General features: G+C 41.2%; 1 protein-coding gene across 1 annotated transcript; it reads right to left on the minus strand.

Annotated features, from left to right (window-relative positions):
• Positions 1-1,057: 1,057 nt before the first annotated feature.
• Positions 1,058-16,756, minus strand: LOC139418253 (aspartoacylase). Its single transcript, XM_071167567.1, has 6 exons — positions 16,261-16,756; positions 12,307-12,502; positions 11,563-11,656; positions 11,238-11,345; positions 7,705-7,814; positions 1,058-7,415 (listed from the first exon to the last, which is right to left on the minus strand). The coding sequence occupies exons 1-6, from the start codon at positions 16,500-16,502 to the stop codon at positions 7,224-7,226; spliced, it is 942 nt and encodes a 313-aa protein (XP_071023668.1). The 5' UTR covers positions 16,503-16,756; the 3' UTR covers positions 1,058-7,223.
• Positions 16,757-16,957: the final 201 nt, after the last annotated feature.

Consider the following 16,957-nt stretch of genomic DNA (forward strand, 5'->3'; position numbering starts at 1 on the left):
AATGGGGGTATCGCCAGTCACTCACCCTCTGAAGTAACTGGCCATCCACTGCAATAACTTGGGCTGCGGCGGCTTTCTATTTTGGATCCTCCCACTTGGCAGTCCCGAACTGTCCCCTCAGTTAGCCCATGGTGGGTATCTCTGCTGGTCCCTCTGAACTGATAGGGGTAGGATGGGCTCCTCCTCCAGTTGTTCACCAGGGGGTTCGGGTTCTGGCGCCCCCTCGGACTCCCGACTCCGGACCTGTAGATACGGGTTTGTCAACCACTTGCTTCTGGGTCGCGCAGGCAATGGGTCCCGCCGGCTCGTACCTTTTTCCTCAGCTCGTGCCTCCACAGTGCTGCGAACAGTGGACAATCTCGTCCCACGAGGAGGTGTACTGGCAACTCCGTCACCTGGCAGCTCCCTTGTGGCGTGTATGGCATGTACGGTCGGATACCGCTTGGTGTCACCGTAGACACAGGAAACGGACATCTCCCCGCCATGTTCAGTCCCCTGGGCCAGCAGGCGTAACCACACTCCCAGAGTCCAATAGAGCTTCAGTGTCGTGTCTGTCGACTTTCACCGGGACCATGGGTGCCAGTAGTTCGTGGTGCGCCCAACAGGAGGTAACGTAGTTCACTGCGTGGCCCACCTCGCCTATGGGGCTCGCTGATGACATTGGCTCCTCTCGAGCCAGGCAATTCCATGCAAGGTACCCCCGGGCGACACACTCAAAACTCCTCCTTTGGTCTCCATCTACCTGGGTGGTCGGCGGCGGGTCGGCCGACTCTCCGCAGGTCTGCGGCCCTCTGGCCCCGCTGACTGTCGGTTCGGGCTATACGGCGTTGGGGGTATCCTTCCGTCCCCTTGGACGAGTCCCCTAGTTGACTGCTGTAGGCTAGTATACCATTTATTATTATCATATGATAGAAATGAGTTTAATGAAAATATAGTTATACTCTACTGTAAAACATGGAGGAATTGGAAGCTGTTTTTTGCTGTATTTTTGTGACAATCCAGGCCTTTTTGTCTGATTGGTGGATGGAGATGTTTGTCATTATACAGAGGAAGAGGCTCTGAGTGCGAGATGTTTATTAGACAAGTCAGTATCAGGACTAGAAGGAAACAGCCAGCACAACAGCAGACATTACTCTCACACATACACACGTGCGCTTGCAAGCACACACACATAGGAACAGGACAGCGCATGCACTGAACACATATCAACCAGTTTTTCTACTATATATGAGTGTTGGTTGCCAACATGCAAATGTTATGCAATTGTGCTTTGTTTATCTTATGACATTTTATGCAAATGAGAAATCCCGGCACATTGCTGAATGTGCAATGTTTTTCCATTGCTTACTGGTTTATCGAATCATATTATTTATGAAAATAAATGTATCACAAAGACATATCACAGACTTACACAGTCCAAGAATGTTAATCTTGCGATATGAAAAATGTCTTCTTTCAAGAAGAGAAACCCAAAACTTGATTAGATTATCTCAAATCTGATACACATGGCTGCATCCACCCAACTAAACACTTGAACACCAGCCAAGATATACATTTCCAGTAAATCTGAGCTGTAATGCTATTCAATAAAAACCAGAACAATTATATCACTCATGAGAGAGAAGGGGGGATACATAACCAGCTGGTAGATTTGAGTGTCCTTGCCCAGAACTGAAAAAGAATGATCCTAAAAGCTTTATTTTGCCTGTGGGAATCATAGATCACCAATCAATAGTTTGAGAGTTTGGTTGGATTACCATAATAATGAAAAGGGTAGAAGTGACCGTAACTGGCTGATATTCTTTAAATAGGGAGACAATTAGACAAATCAGAGTGCTGCCTGGTGCCGGGTGAGGTAACCTTACAGGAAATATGGGAACTTTCTGCTAATGTGTTACTACTGCTGGTATGTAGAAATACAGCAATCAGATATGCAGGGAAGTTAAAACTCTTATCTATGAACTGGAGAGACTTCCTGCTTGTTGAGCTCAGTTAAAGTGACACATTGAAGGATATAGTTCTAACTTATGAAAATAATTTATTATTAGACTAATCAGTGGTTGAAAAAGGCACAATTAATTAGATCATCTATTGACCACAAGACCAAGAGGCCTTTATTATTGCAATGATGTCAACGTAACAGTGGTTTGTTAACCTAGAGACAATACCTCTCTCATCGTCACTCAATGCCTAGGTCTACCGCCACTGTATTCACATCCTACCATACCCTTGTCTGTACATTATGCCTTGAATCTATTATTCCGTGCCCAGAAACCCGCTCCTTTTACTCTCTGAATGCACTAGACGACCAGTTCTTATAGCCTTTAGCCATACCCTTATCCTACTCCTCCTCTGTTCCTCTGGAGATGTGGAGGTTAATCCAGGCCCTGCAGTGTCTAGCTCCACTCCCATTCCCCAGGCGCTCTCATTTGTTGACTTCTGTAACCGTAAAAGCCTTGGTTTCATGCATGTTAACATTAGAAGCCACCTCCCTAAGTTTGTTTTATTCACTGCTTTAGCACACTCTGCCAACCCGGATGTCCTAGCCGTGTCTGAATCCTGGCTTAGGAAGGCCACCAAAAATCCTAACTATAACATTTTCCGACAAGATAGAACTGCCAAAGGGAGCGGAGTTGCAATCTACTGCAGCGATAGCCTGCAGAGTTCTGTTTTACTATCCTAGTCTGTACCCAAACAATTTGAGCTTTTACTTTTAAAAATCCAACTTTCCAGAAACAGGTCTCTCACCTTTGCCACTTGCTATAGACCACCTTCTGCTTGATTGCCTTCCATCTATCATCATAGCTCGTACTGGGACATGCTTAACACCTCGGCCATGCTTAACACCTCGGCCATCCTACAATCTAAGCTAGATGCCCTCAATCTCACACAAATTATCAATGAACCTACCAGGTACAACACCAAATCCGTAAACACGGGCACCCTCATAGATATCATCATAACCAATCTTCCCTCCAAATACACCTCTGCTGTCTTCAACCAGGATCTTAGTGATCACTGCCTCATTGCCTGCGTCCGTAATGGGTCCGAGGTCAAACGACCACCCCTCATCACTGCCAAACGCTCCCTAAAACACTTCAGCGAGTAGGCCTTGCTAATCGACCTGGCCTGGGTATCCTGGAAGGATATTGACCTCATTCCATCAGTCCAGGATGCCTGGTTATTCTTTAAAAGTGCTTTCCTCACCATCTTAAATAAGCATGTCCCATTCAAAAAATGTAGAACCAGGAAAATATATAGTCCTTGGTTCACTCCAGACCAGACTGCCTTCCTGTGGCGTACTGCACTAGCATCGAATAGCCTCCGCGATATGCAACTTTTCAGGGAAGATAGGAACCAATATACACAGACAGTTAGGAAAGCAAAGGCTAGCTTTTTCAAACAGAAATTTGCATCATGTAGCTCTAACTCCAAAACGTTTTGGGACACTGTAAAGTCCATGGAGAATAAGAGCACCTCTTCCCAGCTGCCCACTGTACTGAGGCTAAGAAACACTGTCACCACCGATAAATCCACTATAATTGAGAATTTCAACAAGTATTTTTCTACGGCTGGCCATTCTGTCCACCTGGCTACCCCTACCCCAGGCCAACAACCCTGCACCCCCACAGCAACTTGCCCAAGCCTCCCCCATTTCTCCTTCACCCAAATCCAGATAGCCGATGTTCTGAAAGAGCTGCAAAATCTGGACCCTTATAAATCAGCCGGGCTAGACAATCTGGACCCTCTCTTTCTAAAAATTATCTGCCGCAATTGTTGCAACCCCTATTACTAGCCTTTTCAACCTCTCTTTCGTATTGTCTGTGATCCCCAAAGATTGGAAAGCTGCCGTGGTCATCCCCCTCTTCAGAGGGGGAGACACTCTAGACCCAAACTGTTACAGACCTATATCTATCCTGCACTGCTTTTCTAAGGTCTTCGAAAGCCAAGTTAACAAACAGATCACCAACCATTTTCGAATCCCACCGTACCTTCTGATTTCCGAGCTGCTCATGGGTGCACCTCAGCCACGCTCAAGGTCCTAAATGATATCATAACCGCCATCGATAAGAGACAATACTGTGCAGCTGTATTCTTCGGCCTGGCCAAGGCTTTTGACTCTGTCAATCACCACATTCTTATCAGCAAACTCAACAGCCTTGGCTTCTCAAATGACTGCCTCACCTGGTTCACCAACTACTTCTCAGACAGAGTTCAGTGTGTCAAATTGGAGGGCCTGTTGTCCGGACCTCTGGCAGTCTCTATGGGGGTGCCACAGAGTTCAATTCTCGGGCCGACTCTTTTCTCTGTATACATCAGTGATGTTGCTCTTGCTGCTGGTGATTCTCTGATCCACCTCTACGCAGACAACACCATTCTGTATACATCTGGCCCTTCTTTGGACACTGTGTTAACTAACCTCCAGACGAGCTTCAATGCCATTACAACTCTCCTTCCGTGGCCTCGCACTGCTCTTAAATGCAAGTAAAACTAAATGCATGCTCTTCAAACGCCCGCCCATCCAGCATCACTATTCAGGACGGTTCTGACTTACAATATGTGGACAACTACAAATACCTAGGTGTCTGGTTAGATTGTAAAATCTCCTTCCAGACTCACATTAAGCATCTCCAATCAAAAATTAAATATAGAATCGGCTTCCTATTTCGCAACAAAGCATCCTTCACTCATGCTGGCAAACATACCCTCGTAAAACTGACTATCCTACCGATCCTTGACTTCGGCGATGTCATTTACAAAATAGCCTCTAACACTCTACTCAGCATATTGGATGCAGTCTATCACATTGCCATCCGTTTTGTCAACAAAGCCCCATATACTACCCACCACTGCGACCTGTATGCTCTCGTTGGCTGGCCCTCGCTTCATATTCATTGCCAAATCCACTGGGTCCAGGTCATCTATAAGTCTTTGCTAGGTAAAGTCCCCCCTTATCTCAGCTCACTGGTCACCATAGCAGCACTCACCCGTAGCACGCGCTCCAGCAGGTATAGTTCACTGGTCACCCCCAAAGCCAATTCCCCCTTTGGCCGCCTTTCCTTCCAGTTCTCTGCTGCCAATGACTGGAACAAATTTCAAAAATCACTGAAGCTGGAGACTCATATCTCCCTCACTAACTTTAAACACCAGCTGTGAGAGCAGCTCACAGATCACTGCACCTGTACATAGCCCATCTGTAAATAGCACCTCATTCCCATAATGTTATTTATTTTTTGCTCCTTTGCACCCCAGTATCTCTACTTGCACATTCATCTTCTGCACATCTATCACTCTTGTGTTTAATTGCTAAATTGTAATTATTTTTCCACTATGGCCTATTTATTGCCTTACCTCCCTTATCTTACCTCATTTGCACACACTGTATTTCAACTTTTCTATTGTGTTATTGACTGTATGTTTGTTTATTTAATGTGTAACTCTGTGTTGTTGTTTGTGTCGCACTGCTTTGCTTTATCTTGGCCAGGTCGCAGTTGTAAATGAGAACTTGTTCTCAACTGGCCTACCTGGTTAAATAAAGGTGAAATAAAATGACATATAAAAAAATAGAGTTGCGCTGCTCTCTTGTGTTCGTATCGCATAATGACATTGCAGAGATGGCACATTCTGAAAACAAATACTGTACATAAATACATACTGTATATCTATTTCTGTTTGTTTTTGATTCCAATTATCAGAAGATATAAGAGTGCATGTACAACTTTATTCTTAATTTTACAAAATTGTATGATTAAAAGCCACTATGATCAATTTACTGATGGTATAATGCAAATGACATATTTATTGATTATGTCACTTTTACAAAAAAGGCATGGCATATACCACAATTGAACTGTTCTGAGGGATTGGAATGAAATCTTTAAATCAGATCACTATTGCTATAACTATATAACATTTCAACAAAGAACAAATGCGTAGGACATTATTGGAAAGGAAATTATTGCACAATATACATACAGTATATTTTGAACAGATTTCATATGTCCACTCATATGTTATTTTCGAAATTTACATCACACATTAAAACCCACTTACAGCACATCAAAATGACACCAAACACATGTAAATTTACTTTTGAAACACATCACACCTCGTCACATGAAAATAAATCCCCTTTACATATCAAACTTCGTATCAAAATAGCATCTGTATTTATTCTACATCTGGGATTACAAATGAAACTTTCCCTCACAAATGTCATGCAATTATCATAGAAATCACTTTTTTAAGGCAATAGTAGGACAATAGTAGCAGCACCATAATAGTGACCATTGTAGAAAGGTTAGGTGGCATTGATTGTATACATATGTAGGATCTTAATTTAATCCTGCAGCAACAAGAAATGTGAATTATTATGTGGATTATAACTAATGGACATTTTTGTAGGAGTTGATACATTTTTAATTAGGGCAAATCAAGTCTGACATTTTTCAGTGGAAATTACAAACTTTATAAGCCTTTTAAAAACTCAAATACACTACAAGTTTGCATTTTCTGCTGTGCAGGAACATTCTCAGCAACAAAAGAGTCCTCAAATTAAGATCCGACATCTGTAGAGAGGTTAGGTAGCATCAAGAGGTTCTGTTATTGTATTTTAAGGCCAAGCTCACTAGCTTATTGATTGTAACAACTTGATTATAAGTATAATAGATACAACATAAAGATTCTCAGGTTGTAGGCTATCCTTTTGATATAATATAAAATTGCCCAACTTCCTGAGCGGTTATATAGAATACAGTATTAAGAACAGTGCTTAAGTGTTGTGGTTCTTCTTGGGATTGCGGTACTTTGTATTTGTCATAGATATGCTTACTTTCACTCCACAAAACTTTATAAGTTTGCTTAATAAAATCTATTTAAAAATAACAGAAAATGTATTCATCACAACAATTCTTAGGATAGAAAAAGTTCAAAGCTTCATTAAAAACCTAGCAGTGCCTCGAGTCACAGTGACTGTACTTTGCATAGTTAGTTGATCTTAGAACAACATATCAATAAGACATCTAAAAAAGTACAGAGTGTATAAAACATTACTCTCTAATTAGCAATGTGAAAGATATGATGTTCTTTTTAAGTGGTGTCATTGGGAAAACTATAAAGAATATTGTATATAGATCTAATATAATAAAGATGAACTGTAAAGAATGTAGAATATTGCTGGGGCTTACAACAAACTGAAGTAAACGATACACTGTAACTTTGTCCTATGTTTTTTTGATAGCACCAGCTGCTAAGGTCTCTCGTCTGGTAGTTACGAACGCCTGCTGTTTCTCATAATAAGCAGCTTCGTTAATAAAAGTGGGATAGACGGTGCCAGCACCTTCGTAGCGGAGGGTTGTCCCGTCAAACGTTTGGAACATAGGGTCACCAGGGTTCAACGGCTCCCAGTCACAGTCCTAAAGGAGGAATGAACAACAACAAGGAAATTCAAAGCTCAAGAGTTAGAGTTCTGCTTTTTTGAAGAAAAGTATCAAACTACTGCATCCCCACAGTTAAAGAAAACAGCCTGGGATTCTGACTGCCATTGGATACACCATCACAGGCTATTGAAATTCACTACTAATTCAATATTTGTTACCCAAGACATTAGGCCAAAAACAGACGTAACTGAAAGGAACAAAAAGTTAGAATAAGCAAATAACAATAGACATTTAAAAGTATCATAGCATTTAATTTAATTTGTACCTGTAGATTGGGGTGCACCATGGCAATGATGTTGCCATTGGTGTCTCTGGGATAGTCCATCTTCTCTGAAACTCTGAACACATCCACTGTACAGGGGGGAAACTCCAAGCCTACACAATATAACCAACACACCACATCGTCCTCACTTGTTACTGTGCATGCAAAATGAAGTAAAGGACAAAACAAATAGCACTGAAGTAGTTTCCTTGCACACAAATAAAATAATCCTCAACAGTTATGAGAAATATCAATAATAATGTAGCCTATGTACAGTATGTATTTGTGTTATTTTGTAAATAAGTTAGACTATGATTGTGTGCATGACTTTTTCTTCCCTCATTGATTAATCGCCAATCATGTACAAAATATCCCGTAGTTCCAACTGTTGCTTTGGAGGACCTCACACACAGTTTAATTTCTCAGAGCAGAAAACACAACTCAGCACCAAGGCACACAGCATTCATCAGGCCCCCACTGTGGACCCTGGAGCCAGGCCCCTGGACACCAGATTACAAAACCCTGCTGGCTCCTAATCACATGGAAACTAACCAACTTCCAACAAGTATGCCATTCAGCAGCCTAGCGGGCCTAGTGAGGGGAATGAACATGCAGACTTCAAACTTCAATTCACTCTTGAGAACTACTGCTTGTTTACAGAACATTTTGAGGAAAGCTTGTTGCAGTGGTTGCAGTTTTGAGGTATCATGCAGCTTTTTTCCCCATTCATATTTCCAATAGTTGTCAAGCATACTTGTACATATTTTACAGCTATATACAGATGTATGATCTTAATTTGATCACTGTTGTTGCAGGACATTTGCCCTAACTAAAAATGTATTAACCGCTACAAAAATTTCCATTAATTATAATCCACAAAATAATTCACATTTCCTGCTGCTACAGAATAATTTTTTGCTTTGAAAGATCCTACATCTGTACAAGTTACATGATACCTCAAAGAGGCAAACACTGTCTGTCTGAAGGAACTGGAAGGGGATCTTATGAAATAGTTGAAGTGGAAGGATTACTTAAAAAAGGTTTTCATGTAAGGAGAACACGACTTGCTCACCCATGAGCAATGTCACAAAAACTGAGTCATTACAGTGATGCTGATAATGCCAGATAGGCTGAAGGGGGAGCAGAGAAGGCTTTTATACAAAACTAAAAGAGATACAAAACGACTTAGCCTATTAGACATCTCTCGAAGATAAAAGTTTATGTTGTTGATGTTAGATTTGTATTTCTGTTTTATTATTAAAGTGTTGGTAGAGTAGAAACCACAATATGTTCTGCAAAAAGCTTTCTCTTACAACAATTGTTTTCTTAACAAAACAAGACGGTTGGTGTCACGGATTCCCATGGTACTGCTGCTCATTCCGTGCCAGAGTTCCGGAGGTCTACGTCACCGGCCTCTAGGCATTATTGAACTGTTTCATTACGCACACCTGGTTCCCATTTCCCCTGATTAGTAATTGTATATATGTGCCCTTTGTTTACCATTGTCTTGTGGGTTAATGTTCCCATGTCTGTTGGTCTTGTGAGTACCTGTGCTTTGTTATTTCAGCTTTCGTGCATTGTGTACTCATTATTACGGGTCTCATCCCATGTACAGTGAGGGAAAAAAGTATTTGATCCCCTGCTGATTTTGTACATTTTCCCACTGACAAAGAAATGATCAGTCTATAATTTTAATGGTAGGTTTATTTGAACAGTGAGAGACAGAATAACAACAAAATCCAGACAAACGCATGTCAAAAATGTTATAAATTGATTTGCATTTTAATAAGGGAAATAATATTTGACCCCTCTGCAAAACATGACTTAGTACTTGGTGGCAAAACCCTTGTTGGCAATCACAGAGGTCAGACGTTTCTTGTAGTTGGCCACCAGGAGGGAGGGATTTTGTCACACTCCTCTTTGCAGATCTTCTCCAAGTCATTAAGGTTTCAAGGCTGACGTTTGGCAACTCAAACCTTCAGCTCCCTCCATAGATTTTCTATGGGATTAAGGTCTGGAGACTGGCTAGGCCACTCCAGGACCTTAATGTGCTTCTTCTTGAGCCACTCCTTTGTTGCCTTGGCCGTGTGTTTTGGGTCATTGTCATGCTGGAATACCCCTCCACGACCCATTTTCAATATCCTGGCTGAGGGAAGGAGGTTCTCACCCAAGATTTGACGGTACATGGCCCCGTCCATCATCCCTTTGATGCGGTGAAGTTGTCCGGTCCCCTTAGCAGAAAAACACCCCCAAAGCATAATGTTTCCACCTCCATGTTTGACGGTGGGGATGAGGTTCTTGGAGTCATAGGCAGCATTCCTCCCCCTCCAAACACGGCGAGTTGAGTTGATGCCAAAGAGCTCCATTTTGGTCTCATCTGACCACAACATCACCCAGTTGTCCTCTGAATCATTCAGATGTTCATTGGCAAACTTCAGACGGGCATGTACTGTATATGTGCTTTCTTGAGCAGGGGGACCTTGCGGGCGCTGCAGGATTTCAGTCCTTCACGGCGTAGTGTGTTACCAATTGTTTTCTTGGTGACTATGGTCCCAGCTGCTTGAGATCATTGACAAGATCCTCCCGTGTAGTTCTGTGCTGATTCCTCACCGTTCTCATGATCCTTGCAACTCCACGAGGTGAGACCTTGCATGGAGCCCCAGGCCGAGGGAGATTGACAGTTCTTTTGTGTTTCTTCCATTTGCGAATAATCGCACCAACTGTTGTCAACTACTCACCAAGCTGCTTGGCGATGGTCTTGTAGCCCATTCCATCCTTGTATAGGTCTACAATCTTGTCCCTGACATCCTTGGAGAGCTCTTTGGTCTTGGCCATGGTGGAGAGTTTGGAATCTGATTGATTGATTGCTTCTGTGGACAGGTCTTTTATATAGGTAACAGGTTGAGATTAGGAGCACTCCCTTTAAGAGTGTGCTCCTAATCTCAGCTCATTACCTGTATAAAAGACACCTGGGAACCAGAAATCTTTCTGATTGAGAGGGGGTCAAATAGTTATTTCCCTCATTAAAATGCAAATCAATTTATAACATTTTTGACATGCGTTTTTCAGGATTTTTTTGTTGTTATTCTGTCTCTCACTGTTCAAATAAACCTACCATTAAAATTATAGACTGATAATTTCTTTGTCAGTGGGTAAACGTACAAAATCAGCAGGGGATCAAATACTTTTTTCCCTCACTGTATTGCTATTACAGGTCTCGTCCCTTGTATTTATTAGACGTTCAACCTCGCTCTTTTGTTTGGGTTACATCCCTGTGTTTTTGTTTACGTGTTTTGGGCTTCGTCCCCGTGCCTTTCATGGCATGTTGTATTTTTGGGTGGAGTATTAAACCCCCTATTGTGTATGCCTGCGCCTGTCTCCAATCCTTTATACAACGTGACAGTGGGACATTCAAACTACCGCGTAGGTATTTTGTTTTTAATACATTATAACCATATTATACCGTCAGCTGATGTGTGCTGTACAAAATCTATGGAATGCTTATCTTTTATACATTTTACACAAATGTTGCACACCTTCGTTGAAGAGCTCAATGAAGTCCAGGGCATGTTTCAGTACCACCCTCATAGACTCAAAGATGTTGCTCCTCAAAACCCCCTGAGGTTGTGGGCCAACCTCTAGACCTGAAATAAACACATTCAAAACCTTTAAATATATCCTTTAAATATGTTGTCTTCTTTAGGGACAAATTCAATTTCAATCTATTTAAACTTGGCTTATTTTTGACTTGTTTAATAATTACTACTACATTATATAGTTTTTAAAAAGTGAATAAATGCCCCCAACGTACTGCAACATCTCAAATTCTTCATAGGCTGTAACGCTGGAATTTGCACTCACCGATGGGGTGCTTGGCCACAGAGCGTGAAGTTGAATACTTGAGTAGCGGGTGTTCAGTCAGCAGAACTGGACAACTGTCAGGAGCTATGGCATTCTGCATGACATAATTAAAGACGTCTCAGCATGTGAACAAACACACAACCTCAACACAGAAAACATTATTTCCATTACAATATGGCCGCTAATAACACATTAGTCAGAAATATAACAATAAAAGGCTAAGTATGACCAATTTTCACTTAAAAGACCATAGTCAAACCAGTGTTTAATAAGTGGTTTTAACAGTAGCTTTATACAGTAGCTAACTTCCTATAGGTTCCCTATAGTTAACTCACATGTACCATTAAAGAGCACTAATAGGTAACCTTGTGATTCAATCAATGAAATTATTCATTATTCATACAACTAACCCATAATGGGTTAGTGAGTGAGAAAGGTTATGCAAAGTGCACTAAGAGGAAACACAGAACGGCGGTTTCCTGGACCAGGGTTGGGCTCAATTCGAATTGACGGCTGTCAATTCAGGAAGTGATTTGAATTTAAACTTCAGACATGTTAAAACTTCTGAAATAAATAGCTTCTACTCAGTTTATTGAGAAGTTATAGAAAATAAATGCAATTTTTTCAGTTACTGAATTGTAATTTTTGTTTATTTCCTGAATTGACTGCCTGAAATTCTAACTGAGCCCAAAAAGCATGTTTTATTTGAGAAAGTGAGAGGGAGAAAACACTTTCTAAGTTCACCTTGATGTAATGCATCATCTGGAGGTTGAAGTGATCCTTGGAGCTCTCCAGTATGAGCGTACAACCCATGTTGGAGGTAGTGTTGTGGAGGTCGAAGATGACATCGTAGGCCTCAGGGCTTCCTTTAGGTCCAAATATCTCATTGATCTGCTGGGCCCTCTGGACCTCGTAGGGCAGGTCATCTCCACTAGGGGCGCTGTGGATACACCACTGACAGGTTAACCACTTGTTTTATTGTCACACACACCGGATAGGTGCAGTGAAATGTGTTGTTTTACAGGGTCAGACATAGTAGTATGGTGCCCCTGGAGAAAATGAGGGTTTAGCGCCTTGTTCAAGGGCACATCGACAGATTGTCACCTTGTCGACTCGGATATTCGAACCAGCGACCTTTCGGTTACTGGCCTAACGCGCTAACCGCTAGGCCTGGTAATTACCAGGTAGTTCAGGAGCACTTTACTTTTAGTAGTTCTAACACCTGTGTAGTAACAGTGTAATTACTATAGGAGCAACATTGTATTAACAATGTGAAATCCATATGTGTAATAACTATAGTGATGAACTATACTGAACAAAAATATAAATGCAACATGCAACAATTTAAAAGATTTTACTGAGTTACACAGTTCATGTAAGGAAATCAGTCAATTGAAATAAATTCATTAGGCCCCTAGGATTTCACATGACTGGGTAGGAGTGCATCACTGGGGAGCCAGCCAATCATAATGAGTTTTCCCCAGAAAGGGGCTTTATTACAGACAGAAATTCTCCTCATCCACCTGACAGGTGCTGGGGACAATAAAAGGCCCCCTCAGACAATCCCACAGGTAAAGAAGCCGGAAGTGGAGGTCCTGGGCTGGAGTGGTTACACGTGGTCTGCAGTTGAAAGGCCGGTTGGAGGCAACTTATGGTAGTCATGAACATTCAGTTCTCTGGCAACAGCTCTGGTGGTCATTCCTGCAGTCAGCATGCCAATTGCAAGCTCCCTTAAAATTTGATCAATCTGTGGCATTGTGTTGTGTGACAAAACTGCACATTTTAAAGAGGCCTTTTATTGTCCCAGCACAAGGTGCACCTGTGTAATGATAATTTAATCAGCTTCTTGATATGCCACACCTGTCAGGTGGATGGATTATCTTGGCAAAGGAGAAAAGCTTACTAACAGGGACGTAAACAAATTTGTGCACAAAATTTGAGATAAATAAGCTTTTTGTGCATATGGAAAATGTCTGGGATTTTTTATTTCAGCTCATGAAACATGGGACCAACAGTTTACATCTTGCGTTTATATTTTTGTTTAGTGTACAATACTGTTCACCTCCTGTCTAGTAAACAGTGGTCTTATATACCCCACATACTAGGCCTTTATTCTAAACAGCCATTTATAAGCTAGCGATTATCCCTAGTAAATATGTGATTCAGAACACAGCACATGCCTTACAATAAATGAGGCTGTTAATGATTGACAGTGGAGTCCGCTACAATAAACAAATGGTGATATAAGACTTACACTTTAACCCTAATGTAAGAAGACTAACAAAACTTTCACCAGACAGCGGTAAGTTGTAGCCCACAAATATTGAAAACGCCTACTCTGCTACAGGCAGGATGGGAAAGCATTTGTTACATACATAAGTGCATTATAATAATTTTCACAATTTCAGAGTGTTATTTCGACCTCATAATGTGGAAATATATTTTTTATTTGACAGAAAAATCATGTTTTTAACTGCGCTATCCCTTTAAGAGTACAGAAGTATGATCAGGCTCATGCATATTCATGCTCACATTCAAAGGGTACGTTTTTAAATTTTGGTTAACTAATGTAGCAGGCGTAAAAGAAACGCCTGAAACTAGATCCCCTACATACTGGTCTTGACGAGAAGAAAAAAAAATTGGGGGGGGAAGTTCTCTTCTGCACTGTTGAACCAATCCAGTAAATGTGGGGGAAGAGATAAGATGGAGTGTCGCCTTGTTAACGTCCAAAAGCAGTAGTGTCACAGGCTCTATTTCTATTTCCCCTGAAAACCGGAACATCCTGTTGTTGGGGAGTCGGAAAAAGCTAACATTTTGGAGAACAACAATATCACAAAGCATGTTCTTTTTCTGACCCTCAAATGCAGCACATTTATTTGGACCATATTCTCACAGCCTTGCAGTTCTGTTGCCTGGCTACCCAAACTCCTTACTCCAGCCAAACACTACACCACAGCCATGGATGTTAGTTTCTTCTCCGCAGTGAGTCTGGATCTGATTACCCCCCCAATGATGTCTAGAACGCAAACACATTCTAACTGTTCTGATTGGTCCCAGAAACTGATGTGTTGGGTCAGAGCCAGAACACATGTGGGTAAAGTGGCATTTGGAAAATGTATCATTGGCATTGATACTCTGATTGGTTATCGATGATCCAATCGCTGATGACGTTGTTTTGTACAACACACCTCATTTTGTTGTCACCACAAACTCCTTCAATGATGACAGTCTCAGACTGAAGTATGTAGCGAACATAGAGCAGAGGAAGTCTCAACTGGCAAGCATTTCTGAGCAATTATTACAACATTTCTGAACGTCTTATGAACTAATGACTAAGCTAATCTTCAGTGATTCTTATCATGCTGCAACCTATGCTCACAAAATTGATTCACAATACCATTGGATAGCTGAAATGTTTCCTTCCTCTCCTATGCCTTTTTTTTAACAATTCTAAAACAACAAATGCTCTAATGCTGAACCAGCATGTTCTCCAAGCTGCCCCAATAGCATAATGGCACCTGTGCTACCCATTTTTTGTCTCTTTCTCTCCCCCCGCCCAACTCCCTTTTCACTGCATATCTAGCAATGTCCGGATAGTTAGGACTATCATGTAGCACAATAGAGACAGGTAGGTCTGTCAAATGCAGTTATTCTCCACCCTCAGTAGGCTATAAAATAAAAACTATGCCATATAGATTATGAAAAATGTGTGGTTGATTGGTTAAAAGACAACTATAGGCCTACCAACCAGCTTACACCAAACACCAAAATGCCAGTATGAAACCACAAAAACATTACAGGAATGTATCTTGGAATCAAGAGTGCAGTCCATCGGCCTGATATAATTAGAAATGCTATAATTAGAATGTCTTCAAGGAGGTAATCAGCTTAGCCTGCCTAAATGATGTGTCAACAACATGGTAGTGTGACTAGAGAGGAGTCTGCTGAGTAGATGCAATACTCAAGTGAAAAATGAGTTTATAATCTATTTGACTACATCTACAGACACTGAAGAGAAGCATTATTTCTACATTTAGACTATATGTTGAAGGTTCAAAATGTGGATTCAAGCCTACCTATATCATGATAGCAAGGAGATGGAAGGTGCTTGCTTCCCATGCATACACACTGAAGTTTTCAAACTAGGCCTATTTGGCCATTGGGGCATAATGCCAAGTTAGAAGCTAAATAAATCATTACACATGTAATTTAATGAATAGGCTACTGTATTATAAAACATGAACTTCTGTCAGTCCAATCCTTCTGCTGTCATGCACTTGGACCAACTCCAAGCTCATTTGTAACTCAGTCACATTCTGCTCAGGTTTTGCCCAGAGGCTGGCTGAAAATCAGCTGTGAGTCTGTGTGAGCATGAATACAGTAACTTTGCTGTAATTGGGGCAGTTCAACTTTTTTTTTTCTTTTTTTTTTTCTTCAGAAAATCACAAACTTCAGGATTTCCATAATAAGCTGTTCGGCAATTGCTTATAATAAGCCATAATAAACATACATCCTTAGCACCATGGATCCACAATATATATATATATATATATATATAAAATAAGAACATCTATAATATGGCAATTCCAGAGTTGTCTCTAGACAATATAGACTTTAAGTGTATTTGGGTACTGTGAACTAAATAACACTGGACAGACAGATAAACACGACTCAACGTCAAAGGTCCCCGCTATTTACCTGAGATTCTCGGTCGTGAACGCTCTGTTAAGATCTGTGTCCACATATCTAGTGCATTTCTCCACGGCTCTTGGGTTCGTTATGAAGGGTTTCGTCTCAACTCCCTTTCTATGGATTTCTTTTCCATTCTGTATCCACAGATTTACAAGCGTTACGCCTGACATTTCATTTCCGTGCGTGCCTCCAAAAATAGCAACTCTTCGAGCCTCGTGAAAACAAGAGACATTGGTACTTGAAGTCATAGCGGTAGTGAAGGCTGGAATATTGAACAGTTGATACAAGCCCTCAGATGAAAGCACGAGCTTGAGGACTCGGAGAGCAGCCGCTGAAAGTTGCCAGGCAATAAAAACCACGGTTGACGTTTCTTAACCAATTGTGATATGAATGCTGTTCGGGTAGTACACTTACATAATATCGCCGCTGGACTACTGTGACCACTCACCACCGAACATAACTCCGTCGTGTTGTACATTACTTGAGAAGGTTGGGTTAAGATCCTCCCACAACAGCCTACACATACTAGGCTATCCCCATTATGGATTGGTTGTGATATGGTTTTACAATTTTATAAATATGATTTTCACAGTTAATCTTAAAGTTGCAACCACATTATTAATTATTCTGTTCCAACCAGATTATTCATTCATATTACATAATTATATATGAACGTTATGTTTTATAGGCCTATATATCTCTC

Source organism: Oncorhynchus clarkii, chromosome 10 (genome assembly GCF_045791955.1).
Source record: "Oncorhynchus clarkii lewisi isolate Uvic-CL-2024 chromosome 10, UVic_Ocla_1.0, whole genome shotgun sequence".
Lineage (NCBI taxonomy): Eukaryota > Metazoa > Chordata > Actinopteri > Salmoniformes > Salmonidae > Oncorhynchus > Oncorhynchus clarkii.

Excerpts from the sequence above, each read along its gene's own strand:
- LOC139418253 (XM_071167567.1), bottom strand. The coding sequence starts at position 16,502 with ATGACTTCAAGTACCAATGTCTCTTGTTTTCACGAGGCTCGAAGAGTT. Across the intron at positions 12,503-16,260 it reads TTCACGACCGAGAATCTCAG|CGCCCCTAGTGGAGATGACC; the intron begins GTAAATAGCGGG and ends GTGTATCCACAG. Across the intron at positions 11,657-12,306 it reads AGATGATGCATTACATCAAG|AATGCCATAGCTCCTGACAG; the intron begins GTGAACTTAGAA and ends TATGTCATGCAG.